This window comes from Acanthopagrus latus, chromosome 14 (genome assembly GCF_904848185.1).
Source record: "Acanthopagrus latus isolate v.2019 chromosome 14, fAcaLat1.1, whole genome shotgun sequence".
NCBI lineage: Eukaryota > Metazoa > Chordata > Actinopteri > Spariformes > Sparidae > Acanthopagrus > Acanthopagrus latus.
In genome coordinates this window covers 7,154,353-7,171,192 of record NC_051052.1, presented here as the reverse complement: position 1 = coordinate 7,171,192, position 16,840 = coordinate 7,154,353, and the positions used below count along the sequence as shown (strand labels likewise).

At 42.9% G+C, this 16,840-nt stretch overlaps 3 protein-coding genes across 15 annotated transcripts in view; 2 read left to right on the top strand and 1 right to left on the bottom strand.

Annotated features, from left to right (window-relative positions):
* The window catches only part of LOC119032085 (lymphoid-restricted membrane protein), a 33,603-nt gene extending 25,279 nt beyond the window's left edge, over nucleotides 1-8,324 (top strand). For 7 of the 11 annotated variants that reach the window (XM_037120865.1, XM_037120866.1, XM_037120864.1 and 4 more), the window contains 13 exons: nucleotides 554-638; nucleotides 784-835; nucleotides 920-947; nucleotides 1,495-1,635; nucleotides 2,466-2,600; nucleotides 2,718-2,865; nucleotides 3,073-3,116; nucleotides 3,273-3,341; nucleotides 3,616-3,674; nucleotides 3,944-4,042; nucleotides 5,032-5,160; nucleotides 6,757-6,911; nucleotides 7,304-8,324. In XM_037120865.1, coding sequence (XP_036976760.1) covers nucleotides 554-638; nucleotides 784-835; nucleotides 920-947; nucleotides 1,495-1,635; nucleotides 2,466-2,600; nucleotides 2,718-2,865; nucleotides 3,073-3,116; nucleotides 3,273-3,341; nucleotides 3,616-3,674; nucleotides 3,944-4,042; nucleotides 5,032-5,160; nucleotides 6,757-6,911; nucleotides 7,304-7,446 — 1,287 coding nt within the window. In that variant the 3' untranslated portion in view covers nucleotides 7,447-8,324. Of the gene's footprint in view, nucleotides 1-553; nucleotides 639-783; nucleotides 836-919; nucleotides 948-1,494; nucleotides 1,636-2,465; nucleotides 2,601-2,717; nucleotides 2,866-3,072; nucleotides 3,117-3,272; nucleotides 3,342-3,615; nucleotides 3,675-3,943; nucleotides 4,043-5,031; nucleotides 5,161-6,114; nucleotides 6,142-6,756; nucleotides 6,912-7,303 lie in introns of all 11 variants that reach the window. The other 4 variants (XM_037120868.1, XM_037120867.1, XM_037120869.1 and 1 more) reach the window with 4 other exon arrangements.
* A 43-nt stretch (nucleotides 8,325-8,367) lies between these two features.
* On the bottom strand, nucleotides 8,368-14,618 carry cfap94 (cilia and flagella associated protein 94). Of its 2 annotated transcripts, XM_037120872.1 has the most exons (17): nucleotides 14,560-14,618; nucleotides 14,214-14,231; nucleotides 13,896-13,980; nucleotides 13,647-13,735; nucleotides 12,847-12,951; nucleotides 12,401-12,538; nucleotides 11,942-12,076; nucleotides 11,676-11,779; nucleotides 11,308-11,466; nucleotides 11,075-11,228; nucleotides 10,941-11,007; nucleotides 10,537-10,700; nucleotides 10,298-10,457; nucleotides 9,955-10,169; nucleotides 9,705-9,863; nucleotides 9,095-9,208; nucleotides 8,368-8,700 (listed from the first exon to the last, which is right to left on the bottom strand). In XM_037120872.1, exons 1-17 carry the CDS (start codon nucleotides 14,560-14,562, stop codon nucleotides 8,425-8,427), a joined length of 2,145 nt encoding a protein of 714 aa, XP_036976767.1. In that variant the 5' UTR covers nucleotides 14,563-14,618; the 3' UTR covers nucleotides 8,368-8,424. The 2 variants fall into 2 exon arrangements, with proteins under 2 accessions (XP_036976767.1, XP_036976768.1); XM_037120873.1 differs by lacking the exon at nucleotides 14,214-14,231 and having other exon boundaries at nucleotides 14,560-14,617.
* A 14-nt stretch (nucleotides 14,619-14,632) lies between these two features.
* Nucleotides 14,633-16,328, top strand: lyrm5a (LYR motif containing 5a). Of its 2 annotated transcripts, none has more exons than XM_037120882.1 (3): nucleotides 14,633-14,770; nucleotides 14,993-15,066; nucleotides 15,145-16,328. In XM_037120882.1, exons 2-3 carry the CDS (start codon nucleotides 15,022-15,024, stop codon nucleotides 15,355-15,357), a joined length of 258 nt encoding a protein of 85 aa, XP_036976777.1. In that variant the 5' UTR covers nucleotides 14,633-14,770; nucleotides 14,993-15,021; the 3' UTR covers nucleotides 15,358-16,328. The 2 variants fall into 2 exon arrangements, with proteins under 2 accessions (XP_036976777.1, XP_036976778.1); XM_037120883.1 differs by having other exon boundaries at nucleotides 14,647-14,770; nucleotides 14,996-15,066.
* Nucleotides 16,329-16,840: the final 512 nt, after the last annotated feature.

Sequence of the window (16,840 nt, the reverse complement as noted above, 5' to 3'; positions counted from 1 at the left end):
GTTTTTTTTTGTTGCCATAATCCATCATTTTTATTTAAGATTTGTTTTTCTACGATTTGTTTCCGTCAACACTAAAGTTTATTAAACGTTGTTTAAACTTAACTTAAACCAACCTGAAAGTAGTAAGTTTGGTGAAACACTGGGCTCATATTTAGTGGATCTGGTGTCATTAAGATGAAATGTCTTTGACAGTGATGACTTGGTGCATTGGTATCTTACTTCACCATGAAATGCTGTCTTTCCAGCTATGCAAGTGTGTGTTTGTGTGTGTATAAAAGAGGGAGAGCGCAAGGGAGAGTTCCTTCTTTCATTTTAGCTCCACTCAGAATCAGATCATTTAGAATCAAGAGGCAGCTACACTGCCAGCTGCTTTGAATCTTCACATGTCACCTTTGTTATGTAAAAACTATTGAAGAGGAGCTGTGAGAAGGGAGGGAGTGAAGGGAACAATATGGATTTGGAGGGAAATGCGAGCATGGTGGGATCAGAGTTAGGAGAGCAGGAGGGGGAGAAGGAGCAGAAGGAGGCAGTAATGTTTGTCCGGGTCCTGCAGGAGCTGTCAAGCTGCATGGAGGCCATCGAGGAGCACAAGGATAAAGAAGACCAAAGTGAGACCAGCATGGGCACTGAAAGGGAATGTATGTGTAATATAATGTTCATAATAGATTTACCACCTGTCTTAAATCCATTTTTGAACAACTCCTTGTACTCTAATGGTGTTTGCACCATTTCGTCAGGTATTTGTTGAGTCATGATACGCCTCCTTTTTATTTTCTTCCCTAGCTGAGACATCACTGATCTCTGACACCAGTGAAACCTTTAAAGACAGGAACAGGTAAGACAGCAAGCGATCATTGTAACACAGCACAGAATTATTTGTGTGTAAGATTTTTCCTGATTGATGTCTCTTTTTCTGCAGTCTTTCCCCCAGTGACAAGGAAATAGAGGTATGTACTTTTCAGATCTGAGAGCTGCCAGTATTAATGCGAACAGCTGGTGTGTTAAGGACAGTTTGATTGTTTTAGGATTATATATGTTTGAGAGTATATTTTTAAAGCCATAAATGAGTCTTTAATTTCTTCTCTGTAATTTTTCCTAAATACGAAGTGTCATTATTATCTATTACAGCCGTTTGTCTCAGGTGAAGTGTGACCCCATCAGACATACAGTATTTATCAGATATCAGAGTTGACATGTTTGTAGGTATACACACATTTTTGAAACCCATAAGATGCATAAGAACACAAAAACATGCCAATAGAAAATGGCTTGTACTCAAAGTATCCTGAAATCAGAAATGTTTAGATGTTTCATAATCAATCTGGTATAACTGAACTATTTGCACAACAATGCAGTCATTGACAGGGGACAGCTCTTATCTTATTCAATCAAGGAAATGATGGTGATCTCACCTGCAGCTGGCGGGATATGATTCCACATTCAGCATGTGTCCAGCAGTGAGTGCCAAGTCAAGTGTCCTTTCCATGTTTTCAGACGGAGTTCCAGCGCCTGGCGTTGGGTTTCAAGTGTGACATGTTCACCCTGGAGAAGAGACTCCGGCTGGAAGAGAGGTCACGAGACCTGGCTGAGGAGAATGTCCGCAGGGAGGTGTCCAGCTGCCAGGGCTTACTGCAGGTCAGTCTGCATACGCACAGAGCTCTCCAGCTTTGTTTTGCTCAATCCCCTGACAAAATAATCCTATTCTGATGTAAAGGATTTGTATAAACTGTATAATTGTTTTATACATTCTCATCTTAGATGATTACCTGGTAAATATTTGTAATGCAGCTCTTTTTAATACTGAAATTTGTCCTGAACACCTTTTCCAGGTTTTTTTGAACGTTCTCAAAATGCTAGACATGTGTAGAAAATCACAGCATGTTTTGGCATTATTTTCTGAAGTATGTGGTGTTGCTTCATGGAAGTAAGACATGTCTGAACAAGTTTCAGCCAACAAAATGAGGACAGTTGTCTTGCATGAAGATCATCATCAAGTATAAATGAAAATCTATGTCATCTGTGCAATCTTGTGTATTGCTCTTATGTTCACATGCAAAGTGTCTTGAGTAGTTGTACAAATACAATTTATTTTTACTATTACTAATGCTGTTGTTGTTGGCGGCATCATCATCAATTGTTCTTCCTGTCAGGTGCAGTCATCCATATTTTGCCGTTTTCCTTTCATTTTTTTAATAATTTGTCAACTGTCTCCTTGTCCTTTCTGTTGCTTATGCGCTGGAGATGGCTGTAGTCCAAATGTTTGTCCCATTCTTGTGGTTGTGATATCTTAGGAAATCCTTCAGGGTTTTTTTTTTAAAATTAAGCCCTAATATCCTAGCATCCGGGTTTTTACAATTTGTAGCTGTTCATGTTCAAGCCATGAATAGTCATGGATGTAAACTGCAACTTGAATAGTGTGCAGAAGAATTTAACTGTGACGTTGTAATACTGTTCTGTCCTCTCAGGCTCTGATCCCTCTGTGTGAGGATGACAACCAGTCCATGGAGATCATCCAGAGGCTCCAGAAGAACCTGGACATCCTCATCCAGTCAATGACCAGAGTGTCCAGTCGCTCTGAGATGTTGGGAGCGATTCACCAGGTGGGATAACGTGTATGTTTTTGTTTTCACCATTTTGTGGTGGGAATGTTTGAACCAAACTCTGGTGTCCTGTGACTTTGTGATGATTTAATGGAGCCTTGTGTTTGTGAACACCAGGAGAGTCGCATTGGTAAGGCTGTGGAGGTGATGATCCAGCATGTGGAGAACCTGAGGAGGATGTACACCAAGGAGCACGCCGAGCTGCTCGAGCTGAGGGAGACGCTCATGCAGAACGAGAGGTCGTTTGGCTCACAAACCGAAAGAGGTATGACATGTAAGCTGCAGTGTTGTTCTCCCATTCAGTTAATCAGTGGCTATCACTAAAAGCATAGTTTCTCCCACATTTTTGAGGCTCAATATTACATAATGACAAGTGTGCATATTAAATTGGGGTGTATGTGTCAATATGTATGCTCATTGAGGGCTCCCACAAAGCACATATATAAGGTATTTAAACTCTTCCCCTTTTCAGATGACTTCCGTGGCAAGAAACAGCCAACATCACAGTACTACAAGGTCAGCTGCAGCTTGGTTATATAAGATCTCATCACTCTGCTTCAGTCAGGACTCACGTCGGTTTGATGTGCTATCAGTGTTCATGTGTGTTGATGAAGAAATGTATTTATTTTCCTTGTTTGTTTGTTTGTTTGTTGTTTTTTTTCTTCTAAAAAGTCATCAACCCGGCGGGTCAGCATAGCAGCAATCCCCCGCTCCGGTGCAGGAAACATGCACTTTGACATGGTGAGGACATCATGTAGCATGGACTTTGTATTTTTAGACACCCAGTGAGCTTTTTGCACTATTTAACCGTTGCGGTTCATAGCCTCCTTTATAGAGATCCTTGTAGGGAAAAGCATTACTCCTGTTGGATAGGCTTATACCGCAGGTAGCTGTTAGGATTGCACTGGAGAGGTTTGCATCCAGACAAGCTGATCCAGGTTTGGAATGTTTCTTGTTTTGAGCGCTTCACGTTGACATGATGGTGACTTTGATATCTTAATTTTTCCCACCACAGTCCAAAACACAGGACGGCTCCGAGGCTGAAACGGAGCGGCTGACCAGGCGATCGCCATGGTAGGTCTTTGTAGATTTGTCTGTGTACAATCTGCCTGAGTTGTAACATGTCAAGTGAAGTGAAGCCAGATGTAGGCTGTTGTGGGAAGGGGAGAGTGTGCTTAAGTTAAAAGGACTGTTTTACATTACGCTACCTTTTTAAAAACACAGCAGCATTCTCTCTGTGTGGGAATTTGTTTGCTGTGGCTTTCGTCCTCGAGCTCGTGGTGTACCATGACATGAGGGATGTTGTTGTTGTTATGCCCCTATGTGATAACGGTGGTTTCCAGGAATGTGGCAGGGAAGAGCACGGCGCGCCCCCCACTTAAGCGCTTTGTTAGCTCTGCGGCCTGGGTTGACACTGAAGAGCCCTCTCTCGTGATGAAGGGGTAAGACATGCCAAGAGGAAGATACCACGCTGGCTGCGTCGCTGAGGTCCTTTCACGCTGGACCCAGATGCATAAAGATGGATGCTTTCTAGTGTGACATGATTACGGTCTGCCCAGCTGTGGGTTAGTCAGGATTACATCTCTCCGAATCAGTTTGTAGTACACGTTGGAATCGAAATTATATGTTCTTAAAATGCTAACTTTACAGGGTAATCATTTTTTTTTTTAACCCTCCCAAAAGTTCTGTGCCCAGTCAGATTAAATGTATGTAATGCCAAGTTTCTCCTGGCAAATAACACAAAACTTAAATAAAAAGCATTTTTAACTGCTCATATCCGTAATTGTGACATTAGCAGTAATACTGTAGTCAAGGTGGAAGCTTAGACTGCTAAAACAAACTCAAAACAGCATGTCATCCTTTGAGACTGAGTTAAAATCGATCGCTGACATTAAAACGCCCAGCAGCCATCTTTCATGCATCTGGTTCCTCCTCGCATGGGGAAGTGTTTATCAGAATCCCTATCAGCACATTTTTATTTTTTGTTTCTGTAAACATCAAGTGAGACTGTCGACTTTTATTTTTGTTTGTTTCTGTTTGCATCATATAACTTTCAAATGTTTGGACGACGGGAAGGGAATTTGTTCTAATTTTCCAGCTAAGCCAGTATTGAAGCTTAGGTGATACAAATGAAGCACTTCCAGATATCTGAAAGAATGTGAAATCGCTTTGTGGGTTCATTATTTATCGTCAGAGCATGTAATTGCTGTGCATTGCTGGGCATTCATTGCAGAAAATGATTTTAACGTGTTTCTATCACATATCTCTGCAAAAATTTGTTTGTGTACAGAATGCGAATGTTATGCTTGCTACGCATGAAATATGCATGTGTGCATGTGCACATGGTTGTTGTGGTCGCTCGGCCATGCTTGGACTTGAATGTGCAATTGAACGGTGTGTTTGTGAGTGCCTGATCAATGCGCGCCAACAGGACAGCCTACGACAACACCGACTGCCAGTCGGAGGATGAACAGAAGGAGGCGCCGGTGGTAGAGAGGAGGAGGTCCAGTCTCAGTGAGCTGGGCAGCAAACTCACCTCCCTCATTCTGCCCCTCAAGACGTTAGTCCATCCAAGTACCCACCACTAGCCTACCGCAGCACCTACATTCTGTCAGCGAAGCTAAGAGGCTAGCTGAGTCGTGGAAGAGTTCAGCATTTAGCTCAATTGAGGTTCCAATAGCTGCAGACTGGTTTCTGGTACCAAAGTGCCATTTAGATATTAGTATTTTATCTTCTGTAGTGTTTTTCCACTTCAGAGATCACCCAGCCATCAATGTGTTCATTATTTTGACATCAGATGGATTTGAATTCTCTGTCAAAGCTTGTCTCTGTAGGTGGTGCCCCCCCTGAGCTTGGCTATCACTGCCCAGGTGAAGAATAACTCTCTGATGGATAATTTGAACAATATCACCGTGTCTGCTGGAGACCTCACCTTTCCTGCTCTAGTGGGTTTTTGAGACACCTTCAAATGTCAAAGCTGTTTATTTAACTTGCAGCAAATCACACATTCTGAATTATTTGATATGAGATTATCACCTACATCAAATCCTGTCATTCAGAAAGTTGTGAGTTCATGGAACCTCCTAGGTGCTGAAACTCTTTCACTATATGGGTGTGTTCTGGACTAGCTTCTTCTCTGCTGCGGGGGCTCAGCGGCTTTTAATCATGTTATCAGAGCATTTTTACTGTAAGGGCCAGAAGTGAATCATTTCCTTTAACTGGTAACTTGAGATCAGTGTGTGTTGGCATGACAAGTGATTCTTGACGCCACCTGATTTGTGTTTCATGCATGGATCTCAAGTTCTGATTTGCGGTGTGCGGCTAACAATTTGTCTAACATAACTAATCCACCTTTACTGCGCTCAGTCTTCTGTCATTTACTAACCTGTTCAGCCACCATAATGGTTATATGTGTAAAGTGCTACACTTGGACTATTTTCTCTATTTTGTGTTGGTGGATCATGTGTTGTTCTGAACTGTCTTTTTCCTCTTTTCCTCCCTCCACATTGCTCAGGAGTCAGGATGAGCTGTTTGTAATGCTGTAAGTGTGCAGGGAGGAGAGTCCAGAGTGGGAAGAGCTTCTGGATTCTATCTCCGTCCAAAAACACAATAAATGCATGCAAAAGGCCTGTATTTATGATGTGGGGCTGCCAATCAAAGGCCACTTCAAACCTTGCACTGACTCTCGTAATGACTGTAAAGTGATTTGAAGCAGCACTCCTACTGCTGATGGATCCCAGGCCTAAATTATCTGTTGCCTTTGCTTCACCCGTCAAAGCTCAGTCCACCTTCATGCCAGCTGCTATTAACTGTGCTTCCGACAGCTTGTTCATTACGCTGATGAAGATGATGTAAATGGCTTTGCATCTTTGACACTGTCTGAGAAAGGTGGCAGAATGTGCTTTAATGAAGCCAACTTAAGATTGCATCAAGCTGCAGCTTATTCACTGCCTGCCATCCATTGCATTAGTTACCAAAAATGACTCACAGTTTTTACTGAAAGTTTTCAGTGATTTCCTCATGCGTCATTCTTGGGAACTTAACACGATCTCTCGCTTTGCCTTGGACCATATTTTATGTCTTCATTTTCCATCTCTGTTATTTAATTTATATCCATCCTGTGGTAACATTTTCACTCTTTGTTGCACACCTCCAGTCCGAGCCCTTGCTCCAGCCCTACATCTACAGACCCGGGAATGGCCCACTCTCTGTCCCACAGCCTGACCTCTTCCCGGGTGGCTGCAGCAGCAGCAGTAGCCAGAGGTGGCAGGGGGCTCTGGCTTTGGTTGGCCATGGTAGTGGTGCTAGCAGGTACACTGTTTATCCGTAGAATGGGTTTAAATGTTCCCTGTGATAGAAATGTGAGATTTACTGTCTTTTTGGATTATAAAGCAGGTTTACGTGCTATATAGATTCTGTAAAATGATTAAAACTCTTAATCCATGCAGGAAATGCACACAGCTCGTATTCAGAGTCTGTGCCTTCAAATGATGCACGATGATTCAAATGATGAAATGAACCATTTAGAGCTGACTGGGCTTATTTGGGAGGGGTGGCCTTGAAGCGTCTGGGACCAGAAAAATCATTTGATTTGGAGCATTACAGCATTTTCTGGAAATTTTATAAAACTCAGATTGTGTTCTACTACCTCACTGACAGAGCAGCATTTCCCAATACTGGTGAAATGTAATGTTTCCCTGCAGGTCTCTTGGCATTGCTGGCCAGTCTGGTGATGCAGCCGGTGGTAGACGCAGCCCCTGTGGGGACCGGGGACTCCTGGATGACTATCCAGCAGATGCTGTGGCCCTACGCAGGGCTCCGACACAATGGACAGCCGCCCGTCTAGCCCCTGAGATCCAGGGTGGATGGTGTTACTGCCCATCAGCTCTCTGCAGAAATGATCTGTGCACTGTGGTGATGAAGGAAATGCAGTGTACCAGTCCTGAGTGGAGGCTGTTGGGATGTTTACTGGTGCCTGAGGATTCCTAAAACAAGACTCACATTGACAGCACAGGCCAGGCCTCAGGGGATAGCTAACCCTATGGAGGATTTTATGCATCACTTCACGTTTGCTAAATTAGTTAGTCTGTGTGTATATGTGTGTCTGTTTTAAGAGAAGAAGCAGTAACAGGTGGTTTTCGAGCGGCTGCTCAACAATGCCACATCATGATGCAGTTGTCCTACCAATGCTGCGAGTAACTGTCAACTTGGACCCAACACAATCTGTCAAATCAGACATGCCCAGTCATCAGAGGTGGCACAGCGTCGACCAATCATGTCACAACTTCATCACAATGATGGCAGCAATCCACCAAGTCATGCAGCGGGCCGCTATCCAGATTCCCATGGACCAACATCGCAGACGGGGGCTCCGGTTGTGCCATGTGGCTTTTCATCCACTTGAAGGAAACGGATGCTACCAGCCTTTTGCCTCATGGGTCTCAGAGGACATTTTTATCATTTTTAAGTCTATAAACACTGGTAATAAATCTTCCATGTCTGAAATCTATTTATGAGTTTGTTAGTTCTGAGTGGAAAGATGTGAATATCTGTTTATTTTTGTTAAGTTATAATTCTACATTGTTACAGTTTTATCACCAAAGGTTTTTTTTTTTTTTTAATTTTTCTGCTGTGGTTGTCACCGTTTTCAACTTCATACACTTTTGTATGTTCCAAAGAAGATGCGTGAGACTTTGCACAAATAAAGTAGCCAATTCTACAATAGACATGTGTTTGTGTGTGCATCCAAATGCATATTTCACATTCAGGTATTTATAATGGCTTTAATTAAAAAAAAAAAAAAAGAAAAATAGTTTCATACAGACTATGAATACATCAGGGGTCTGGTGGAGCACAGAAGGCTCTGTACGGTGTCTACGAACAGATAACTGGATTCTCTGGTCCTAGCAAGGCCGTCAGTGCTCATGTCGTCCTGGAGCATGTGGATGAAGGTGGAGTGAAAGTCACTGCCGGGGTAATGGTCAGGAGAGAAAGCCTGGCTTCGCTCTGTCATTTCCAGCTTCTGACTCCTCTGAGCACCCAGCAGGTAGAGACTCCACTCGCTCTTGGAAACAGGGGCAGGGCTGAGATGCTCACACACCTGGCAGAGGAAATAGAAGAAGTCCAAACAATAAAAACAGAGGAAGCGAATTCAATATTTACACTGACACTATACTAACTTCCCTCTTCCTCATTCCGAGAAGATCATATCTATGCACTGCTGTTCCTGTAGGTGTAAATGTCAAATCTGCTTATTTTAGGGGCACCCGGTTGGAACAGTAAACTTCTAGCTGTGGAGCAGGCCTGGACGCCAAAGTGACATCCCCTGATTGTCACAGAATGGAAGTGTTTAGGATGAATCTATTTGTGGCTGAAGTCTCCATGTTGACAAGACACATGATGGCGTACACCCTCCTCAGACTATTCCACACTAGGAGAAAGAAAAGGAGTAGAATTCTAAGCTTTATATAGACAGTATGTATAAATGAGAATACCTGCAAGACCAGACGCTCAGCGCCACATTTAGAGTTCCACTTGCTCCAAGAGAAAGCAAGAGCGGAGGCAAAGAGTGCCATCTGTTCGTAGGCTGCATGTTCTGTGAGCGGATCCTGAAGACGAGACAAACCAGGGCAGTAAGTAATGCTGTGGCCACTTCATATTGAATGATGTTCATCTACTGCACTGTAATAATCGGCTGAAGGAAGAGAAAATTCCCATATTCTTACGTTTAAAAAATGATGGGTTATAAGGGTTCCTGTTATTATTTTTCTGTCATGAGTAGCTTAGCCTGTATAAAATACATGCTCAAAAGTGGACTGTATGTAGTATGCAGCCATTCAAACAGCTGCTCCCTATATCATGTAGTATTAGTTGGAGGCACTGTGGTGACGGTGTGTTACCAGCATAAACACTGCACTCGTTAAAATAACAATGCTAGGAAGGAAGTGGATAGCATGTCATCTCCAATTGCCTGTCACACTTAACAATGATTTGTGGACACATGCTGTCACTATGTTGCAACACTTGGCATTCACATAATTGGAGAACTAAGCCAAACCTTCCCGTTCTTCCTTTTCTTAAAGCCAACACATAAACGATGCGTACCTTGCCGCAGGCGCTGACGTATTTGTCCGTGTACTCGTTCACAAAGATGTTGATCCCAGCGTTGAGCGTGGCTCTCTGCAGGGCGGAGCGGCTCATCCATTTCCCTGTGAGGTGAGAGAGGCCTCTCTCTTGCTCTGACTGCAACATACACCGATTACCCTGTTGGTGAGATAAGCACATGCACACATCGTAACAGTCAGGCTACGTCTCCTGATTAAGTCTTGTGTTACAGTTCTCTCCGGTCTTTTACCTGGATCGTGACACTGAGCTTGATGAGTGCCCCGTTGACGGTGAAAAGAGCTGAGTCTTGGCCCAGTGGTCTGAGCTCCCAGCTCTGGAAGGGGAAGTTTGCGTATGTTTCCTGCATCAGCGCAATGGGCTGGAAAGAGTCCATCATGAAGGAGATCTTGGCCTCCGCCTCATCATAAGAGACGTCACTGATGCCATCCATCCTCCACTGCTTCCCTAGATGAACAACACACCTCAGTGCCTGTGGCCTTTCGGTTCCCTCCTTTCCTTAATCGATCCACTTCTTTTTTTTAAACACCTTTCCATGACAGAAACAGTATATAACGTGTTGTTGCCTACCCTACCTGCAGCATCCCAGCGAGCCACTTGGGGAGCCTCCAAGAAGACGGCCGAGTCGGGCAGCGTCACAGTTACACCAACTGGAGGGCAGCTGGGCCCTTCACTGTCGTCTAAGTGAGACCTCTCCGTCGGGTAGGGGAACACCTGCAGCCCTCCGTCCAACAGCTGTTAACACGCGGACACATAGTAAGATGGACTTTAGCTGCAGAGCCTGGTGCAGCAGCACTGAAACACTTCTCTTCACCTGTCTAATTTCCCATCCATGGACATGGTGGGCCTGTGGTGGGAGGTGGAACACATCATAGTAGAGGACCCCACCCAGAGGTGTGTACTGCATTAAATCCACCACCTGGAGACTGTCGTACCTTGCCGTCAGCTGCACTGTAGGGGAAGTTAAGTCACCCTCAGCTACGGAGATTAAAAACAGAAGATAGAGAGAAAGGTTTGTTTGTATTTCTCAACTGAATTAACTTCATTTTACAACAATTATAAGACAGATTTAAATCTACGATTGAGGACAAATAACTTCAGGTTAGTTGTCGCATGCTATTAGGCCGTGTATCAAAAGACCTGTCAATCGTTTTGAGTGACGTCTGACTTATATTGTGTTGTCTTTTCGTCTTTTGAGATTCAGGCTGGGCATCTTACCACCGAGTGCCTCCATCTGGGTCTGTACTTGGCTCTCTCGTCCATCCGACCGTAGACTGGCTGCGCTCTGTGGGAAACGTCCAAAATAAGAATGAAAACATCACGAGATCAGCAAGGTGTTGGTTTCATCCTACCTTCCGCCCTTCAGACCCTTGGATTGACTGCACCTCCTCGTCCACTCTCTGCTGCTGAGTCTCGTCGTCCTCTTTCACCTCCTCCTCTCCTTTAGTCTCCTCCTGCTCGGGCATATCTGCGTCTGCTGGAACCTCCTCAGTGCCCTTTAGAGACCTGGGAGCAAACAGATGAGGAAGGACACTGTAATTCTCTTTGCAGTGTTTTCCGTGTAAGAGCACGATCAGATAAGTACCTGTGGCTGGGGGTATGTATTCTCATATGAGCCATCCTGGCCAGCAGGGACAAGTGGTCGTAACGTGTGTGGAGGATCCGTACAGCAATATCACTCACGGCCAGCTGTTTGGGAAGCTCAAAGCCCAGACCGGCCTCTTCAAAGATTAACCCTTTAAACCTGAATGGGCCAGAGACAAAATGTTCCAGTGAGAGGCGCTGTTACCTATAAAGGCCACTTGGCACAAACGTTTAACATTTAAGGCCACAGAAAGTACAGATGCCCTCAGCGGAATGTATGATCAAGTTTTTATACTCTGTCAAATGTAATGAATTAATATTGGATATCCTCTCCTGTATAACGTATTTGTAGCCCTCTCTTCCACAGACCTTGGGTTCTTCTTGAAGTTGGCCCAGAGACACAGAGTGAGGTTATCGTCTTTGACCACGGTCTGCATGTTGCCCGTCTCTGTGTCGATGTTGGCACTGGCCCTCTGTGACCAGGGAGACACACCACACAAAAAAAAAACAAAACAGGCAGGGTTAGAAAAAAAAACGAAAAAGAAAAACCATCACACTAAGAGCCTTGGACCTTGCAAAATGGTTACAAAGTGCTTCATTGTGCGTAAACACAAGTAGGACGATGATTCTTTTACCTTGAGGAGCTCCTCAGTGGTGAGCAGATGTTTCGAGTGGATTAGCTCCTGCAGATTTATAAGAGCCTCCTGGTACTTGTGGCTCTCTTGTGGATGTGTAGCGTCTCTTAGCAAAACCTCCAGCTCCTCGATCAGCTACGAAGGACGACATTTACTTTCACAGAGACTTAATTACTTTTATAGGCTTTCTATCTAAAAAGGAACACGTATCATCAGAGCAGTACAGCACTGGAGAGAAGTGTGAACTAATGATTGAATTCTTATTGTTGGATGAACTTACCCTTTAAGTAACTTCATTGGCTGAATAAAATGTGTACAATATTAAATTAAGTAGGGCAATTTTTCCCTCTGGGAGAATATTATCTATGTACATTTGTTAACTCATCATTATAACTTTAGCTTTGACCCTTCACTGACTGTACTGTGCGACACATCCACATCTCCCCATGAAATACACACCTGTAGAGCGAGGTTACATTGCTTGAGCACGATGGTGATGTCGACCTCTGGGTCATCTCGCCATAAGCTCATATACGTGTTTATATCCTGCTGCACCGCTGGGTCTGGAGTACCATCACAACGCATGTATTTCTCCCACTGGACACAAACAACATGGTGTGTATTAATATTGGCCAGGGAAGATCTACTAGAGGCACTGAGTGAGACTTTTCTGTGTTGAGTATATTATTTGTAGCCATTGAGTCTGGTGAGGGACAGACAGGTAACATTTTGTTATTTTTGTATCTGATTCATAGTCTTGTTTTTCATGCTGGGGTCTGTTTTTGCACTATATTACCTCGTTTGCTTGTGGAAAACAGCTGATTGATAATAATACATGTGTCAGGCATCCTGGAGCTTCTCCCTCTCACTAAACATCTCACACAGACAAAAAGCAAGACACAAACCTTCTCTCTCTCTCCGGCGTCAGTCTTCCATTTGATCACTGCAGTATGGTTTTTCTCCAGCAGGTGGCGGAGTTCGTTCAGCTCATCTTCTCTGCGCTCTTGGTCCTGTCAGCAGAAGACAACTGTAAAAACCTGCAGAGCAATGTGTCCATGCTAAAGACACCAAAAAGCTGTCTGTTTCAGTATTTGCTGCTCTGGTCTTCAGTCTGTGCATGATATTATATTCAGTAGAGGAATTTTACTAAGTACATTTACTCTAGTACTTCACTGGAGTAGAATTTTGAGGCACTTGTGCTTTAGTATTTTTCATTTTCTGTTACTTTGCACTTCCACACCAGTACATTTTAAATGTAATTCAAAGTTAAACTTTATACTTTTTACCCTACTACACTTCTCTAAGATCTTAAGTCACTAGTTACTTTGTACATGCTGCATCAGAGGCAAAGTAGGACATGTGAATAAATACTGTGTCTGTTATTGGCTCTAATACAATTACTCTAATCATGAGAAAGATGCTGACTATCTAATCTGATGACTGAATAAGCAGGTAATCGCTGCACCCACAGTATACAGTATATAAATCATCTTTTACTTACTTATTTTTTTATACTTAACTATATTTACTGCCAGAAAATGGATTTTTGATATCAGATGTAATCATATTTAATAACAGAATCTCTTTCTCAAGCCCTGTTCTTATGAGAGGCGGTTTTACCAAAGTAATACTTTAACAAGATATCTTTTCTTTTACTCTTTTAGTATGACTTTAACACTGATTACACTTCTTAGGGACATCTCACCTTTAACTCAAGCTCCTCCAGCTGCTTTTCCTTCGCCTCTCTCTCCAGTTTTTCCCGCTCTTCTTTTTCTGCTTGCAGTCGTGCTTCCTCTGTGAAACAAAAGCACACATACTGTTCAGCCTGTAGTTTTCAGAGGCTGTTTATGACAGATGACTATTCATCACTTTGCTGCAGATTTTCACGCCTCATGTTAATGCTTTCGACATGCATCTCATTTTGCCCCAGTTGATATGAGCAGAGACAGGTTACCTTCCTCTCGCAGCCTCCTCTCCTCCTCCTCTTGCTGCAGCTTGGCCTTCTGGGCCTTGCTCAGCTTCGGTTGCTTTTTGGATGACTTGAAACCAGCAAAACATTACAAGTCAGCGTGTAGCTTACTAACTCACTATTTCACTTAGGGAGAAAAACACTGGGACCATACAAGTCTGACTTATTGTTAGCCAACCACACAAGGGACAATGACTATAATAGTAGGATGGTGCACTCTGTGCCTGTCTGCATACATCTTCAACTACATAACCATCACCACAGATAAACTTTATAAATGTGCTGACTGGCTTTGGCTCATACCTTTCTTTTCTTGGGTGGCTATCACTCGCAGGAGAAATCAGAGATAAGGTTAAATAAGGGTTTGAAGCATTCAAGTCAAAAGGTTAGAAGTAAGCTTGAAAATTAAGAAAAGAAAGAGCCAGGACTCTTCTTGCTAACATGAAAGCTACGCAATCCAGTTGACTGCCCTGGGCTGCTGCATTTACTGTCTTGTATGTTCGTATACACACGTTGTCATTAACTATACTTTCAATGTTTTGTAACAACTGACTTTATTCTAGTATAGCATACTTCATATTATTTCAATATGACATCATTTCAGGCTAAGAAAATGGGTAGCTTGCTCAAAGAAGTAGTAAAAACTCACCATGATAAAACGGAAAAACGCTATAGCGTTAGGTTACCATGGAAACTTTCACGCAGGCGCGGTTGTCTGTTTTTATTTACGACACAACGGAGCGACGTACGGCTGTGTGTACAGCTGGGCTGTCCACTTGGGCAGAGGAAGGACAAAGACAGGGAGATATTTCTTCATTATCGCAGCGCTTCGATTAAATCCACTAAACAATACGCCGCGGGTAAATATGAATCTGTCGCTTAACATGGTTTTAAATACAGTCTGTGAATGATGAATGCTAACAAACATGCTAGCTGTTCAGTTGTAGCTTGTTAATGTCAGTGGGATCGATGACTTGTGGCTAACAACTCTTCTCTTTTCTTCCCTCACACATGCCTTATGATGTTTCTGTTGTCACCGTAATCCCTGTTAACGAACGATTTCCTTCGTCTTCTCGTTTAAGAAGTGGTCAGAGGCCACCTCGATTCTGACATGGCCAACAATTTAAGGGGGGAGGTCATCAGGCTTTACAAAACTGTAAGTTAACTGGTCAATGACACACGCACACTGGTGTAAAAACAAAATGGCTTTAATGTGTGTCTCGTCCTCCACAAGATGCTGTATCTCGGCCGTGAGTACCCGAAGGGCGCAGCCTATTTCAGAGGGCGTCTCAAGGCGGCGTTCATGAAGAATAAGGACGTGACAGACCCAGAACAGATCAAGAAGCTGGTGGCCCGCGGAGACTTCGTCATCAAGGAGCTGGAGGCTCTCTATTTCCTCAGGAAATATCGAGCCATGAAGAAGAGGTATTATGATCCAGAGAAATGACTCAATATACAGCATCAGGATACACTTGTGGAATGAAATACAGGGAGCGTGTTATTAACAGTATGCAACAGTTTTATAGTTGAGATGAAGTCTCAGCACATTGTTCTGACGGAAAACACAGCAGTTGCTCTTACTACAGAAATAAATAAATAAAAACTTGCCTCACAATGGAAAGGGAAAATCAGTCTGATAGAAGCGCCAGGAAATGGTGATAATGAAGCTGTTACAGAATTTACTTTTTTTTTTACACAAATTGTACCATTAAAAGCCACTGTTTTAAATCCTAACCACCGCATCTACACTACCATCTGGGTTTGTCCTGATATCATGATGGAGATGGGCTCCTATGCTGCCTACACACAGACTGGACGTGCTACCTGCCAGCACCATCCTGTACACCTGGATGCAGTCAACACATCTCTATATCCATTCAGGGTTAGTAGTGGGCAGGTGTTTAAAAAAATCAGGCAATACCCGCTATAGGCAGATACACAAACGTTCAGAAACAAAAGAACATCTTTTTAATTTCATAGGTTGTTCTCCATGAGCAGGAATCATCACGTCCTCAATCGAGATTAAGTAATATTTGAAAGGAGTGTTCTGATTATAGTGTCAGGGTTCACAGGTATCACACACGCAGGCCTGCAATAAAGTGGAGTTGCCTTAGGTATCAGATTGACTGAATCGTGTTGTACAATGTATTTCAGTGTATATATTTGTAAATACATGGTCACATGTCTTGATGTGTGAATGTACGGGACTATATGTCATTGCACTATTTGATAAAAAGCAGTGTTTTAAAACTGATGTTTTGTGTCATAAACTAAATCATAAAATCCCGGCAGTGTTGCTCAACATTTGGACTCTTTGACTGCCATTGCATGTATGAGGGTATACTAGTAAAATCTGTAAATATTTGTTCGTTTGTGTCAAGAACTGACAGATGAAATTAAAAGTAAAGAATGACCACATCGCAGTTAAATGCCTCTTTTTCAGGTGGTTGTCAGGTTGCCTTCATTTCTGAATTACAGTGCTGAATAATGACCAGAAGGTGGACACTAGCAAATGTTATGACATCACAGGGAAACTGACCTTTCCCTCAATTTTCATTTTATCGTATTCAATTAAAATAGTCAAGACGGGAGGCGATAAAGGCACGTACAACCCTTCTAAAATCACTAAATGGTGAAAAGGACTTGACCTCAGATAAAAGCCTCAGCTGGAAAAAGCTATACTGTAGCATCTGATGTAGCCTCAACTTATCAGTCTAAGATTGAGTTGAGTAAATATTAGGTTGATGAAACTTCAGTGAATTAGTAACATATTAAATGTCAGAGTGAAACATCAGCACTGTATTTCCTAATTGATACTTCAGTTTTGATTTGTAATTACATGTTCAAATGTATTAATGATCACAATATTATAGGGAACAAAAAATACAGACAAACATTTTTAAAGGTCTGATATCCTGCTGTGGAAAGCA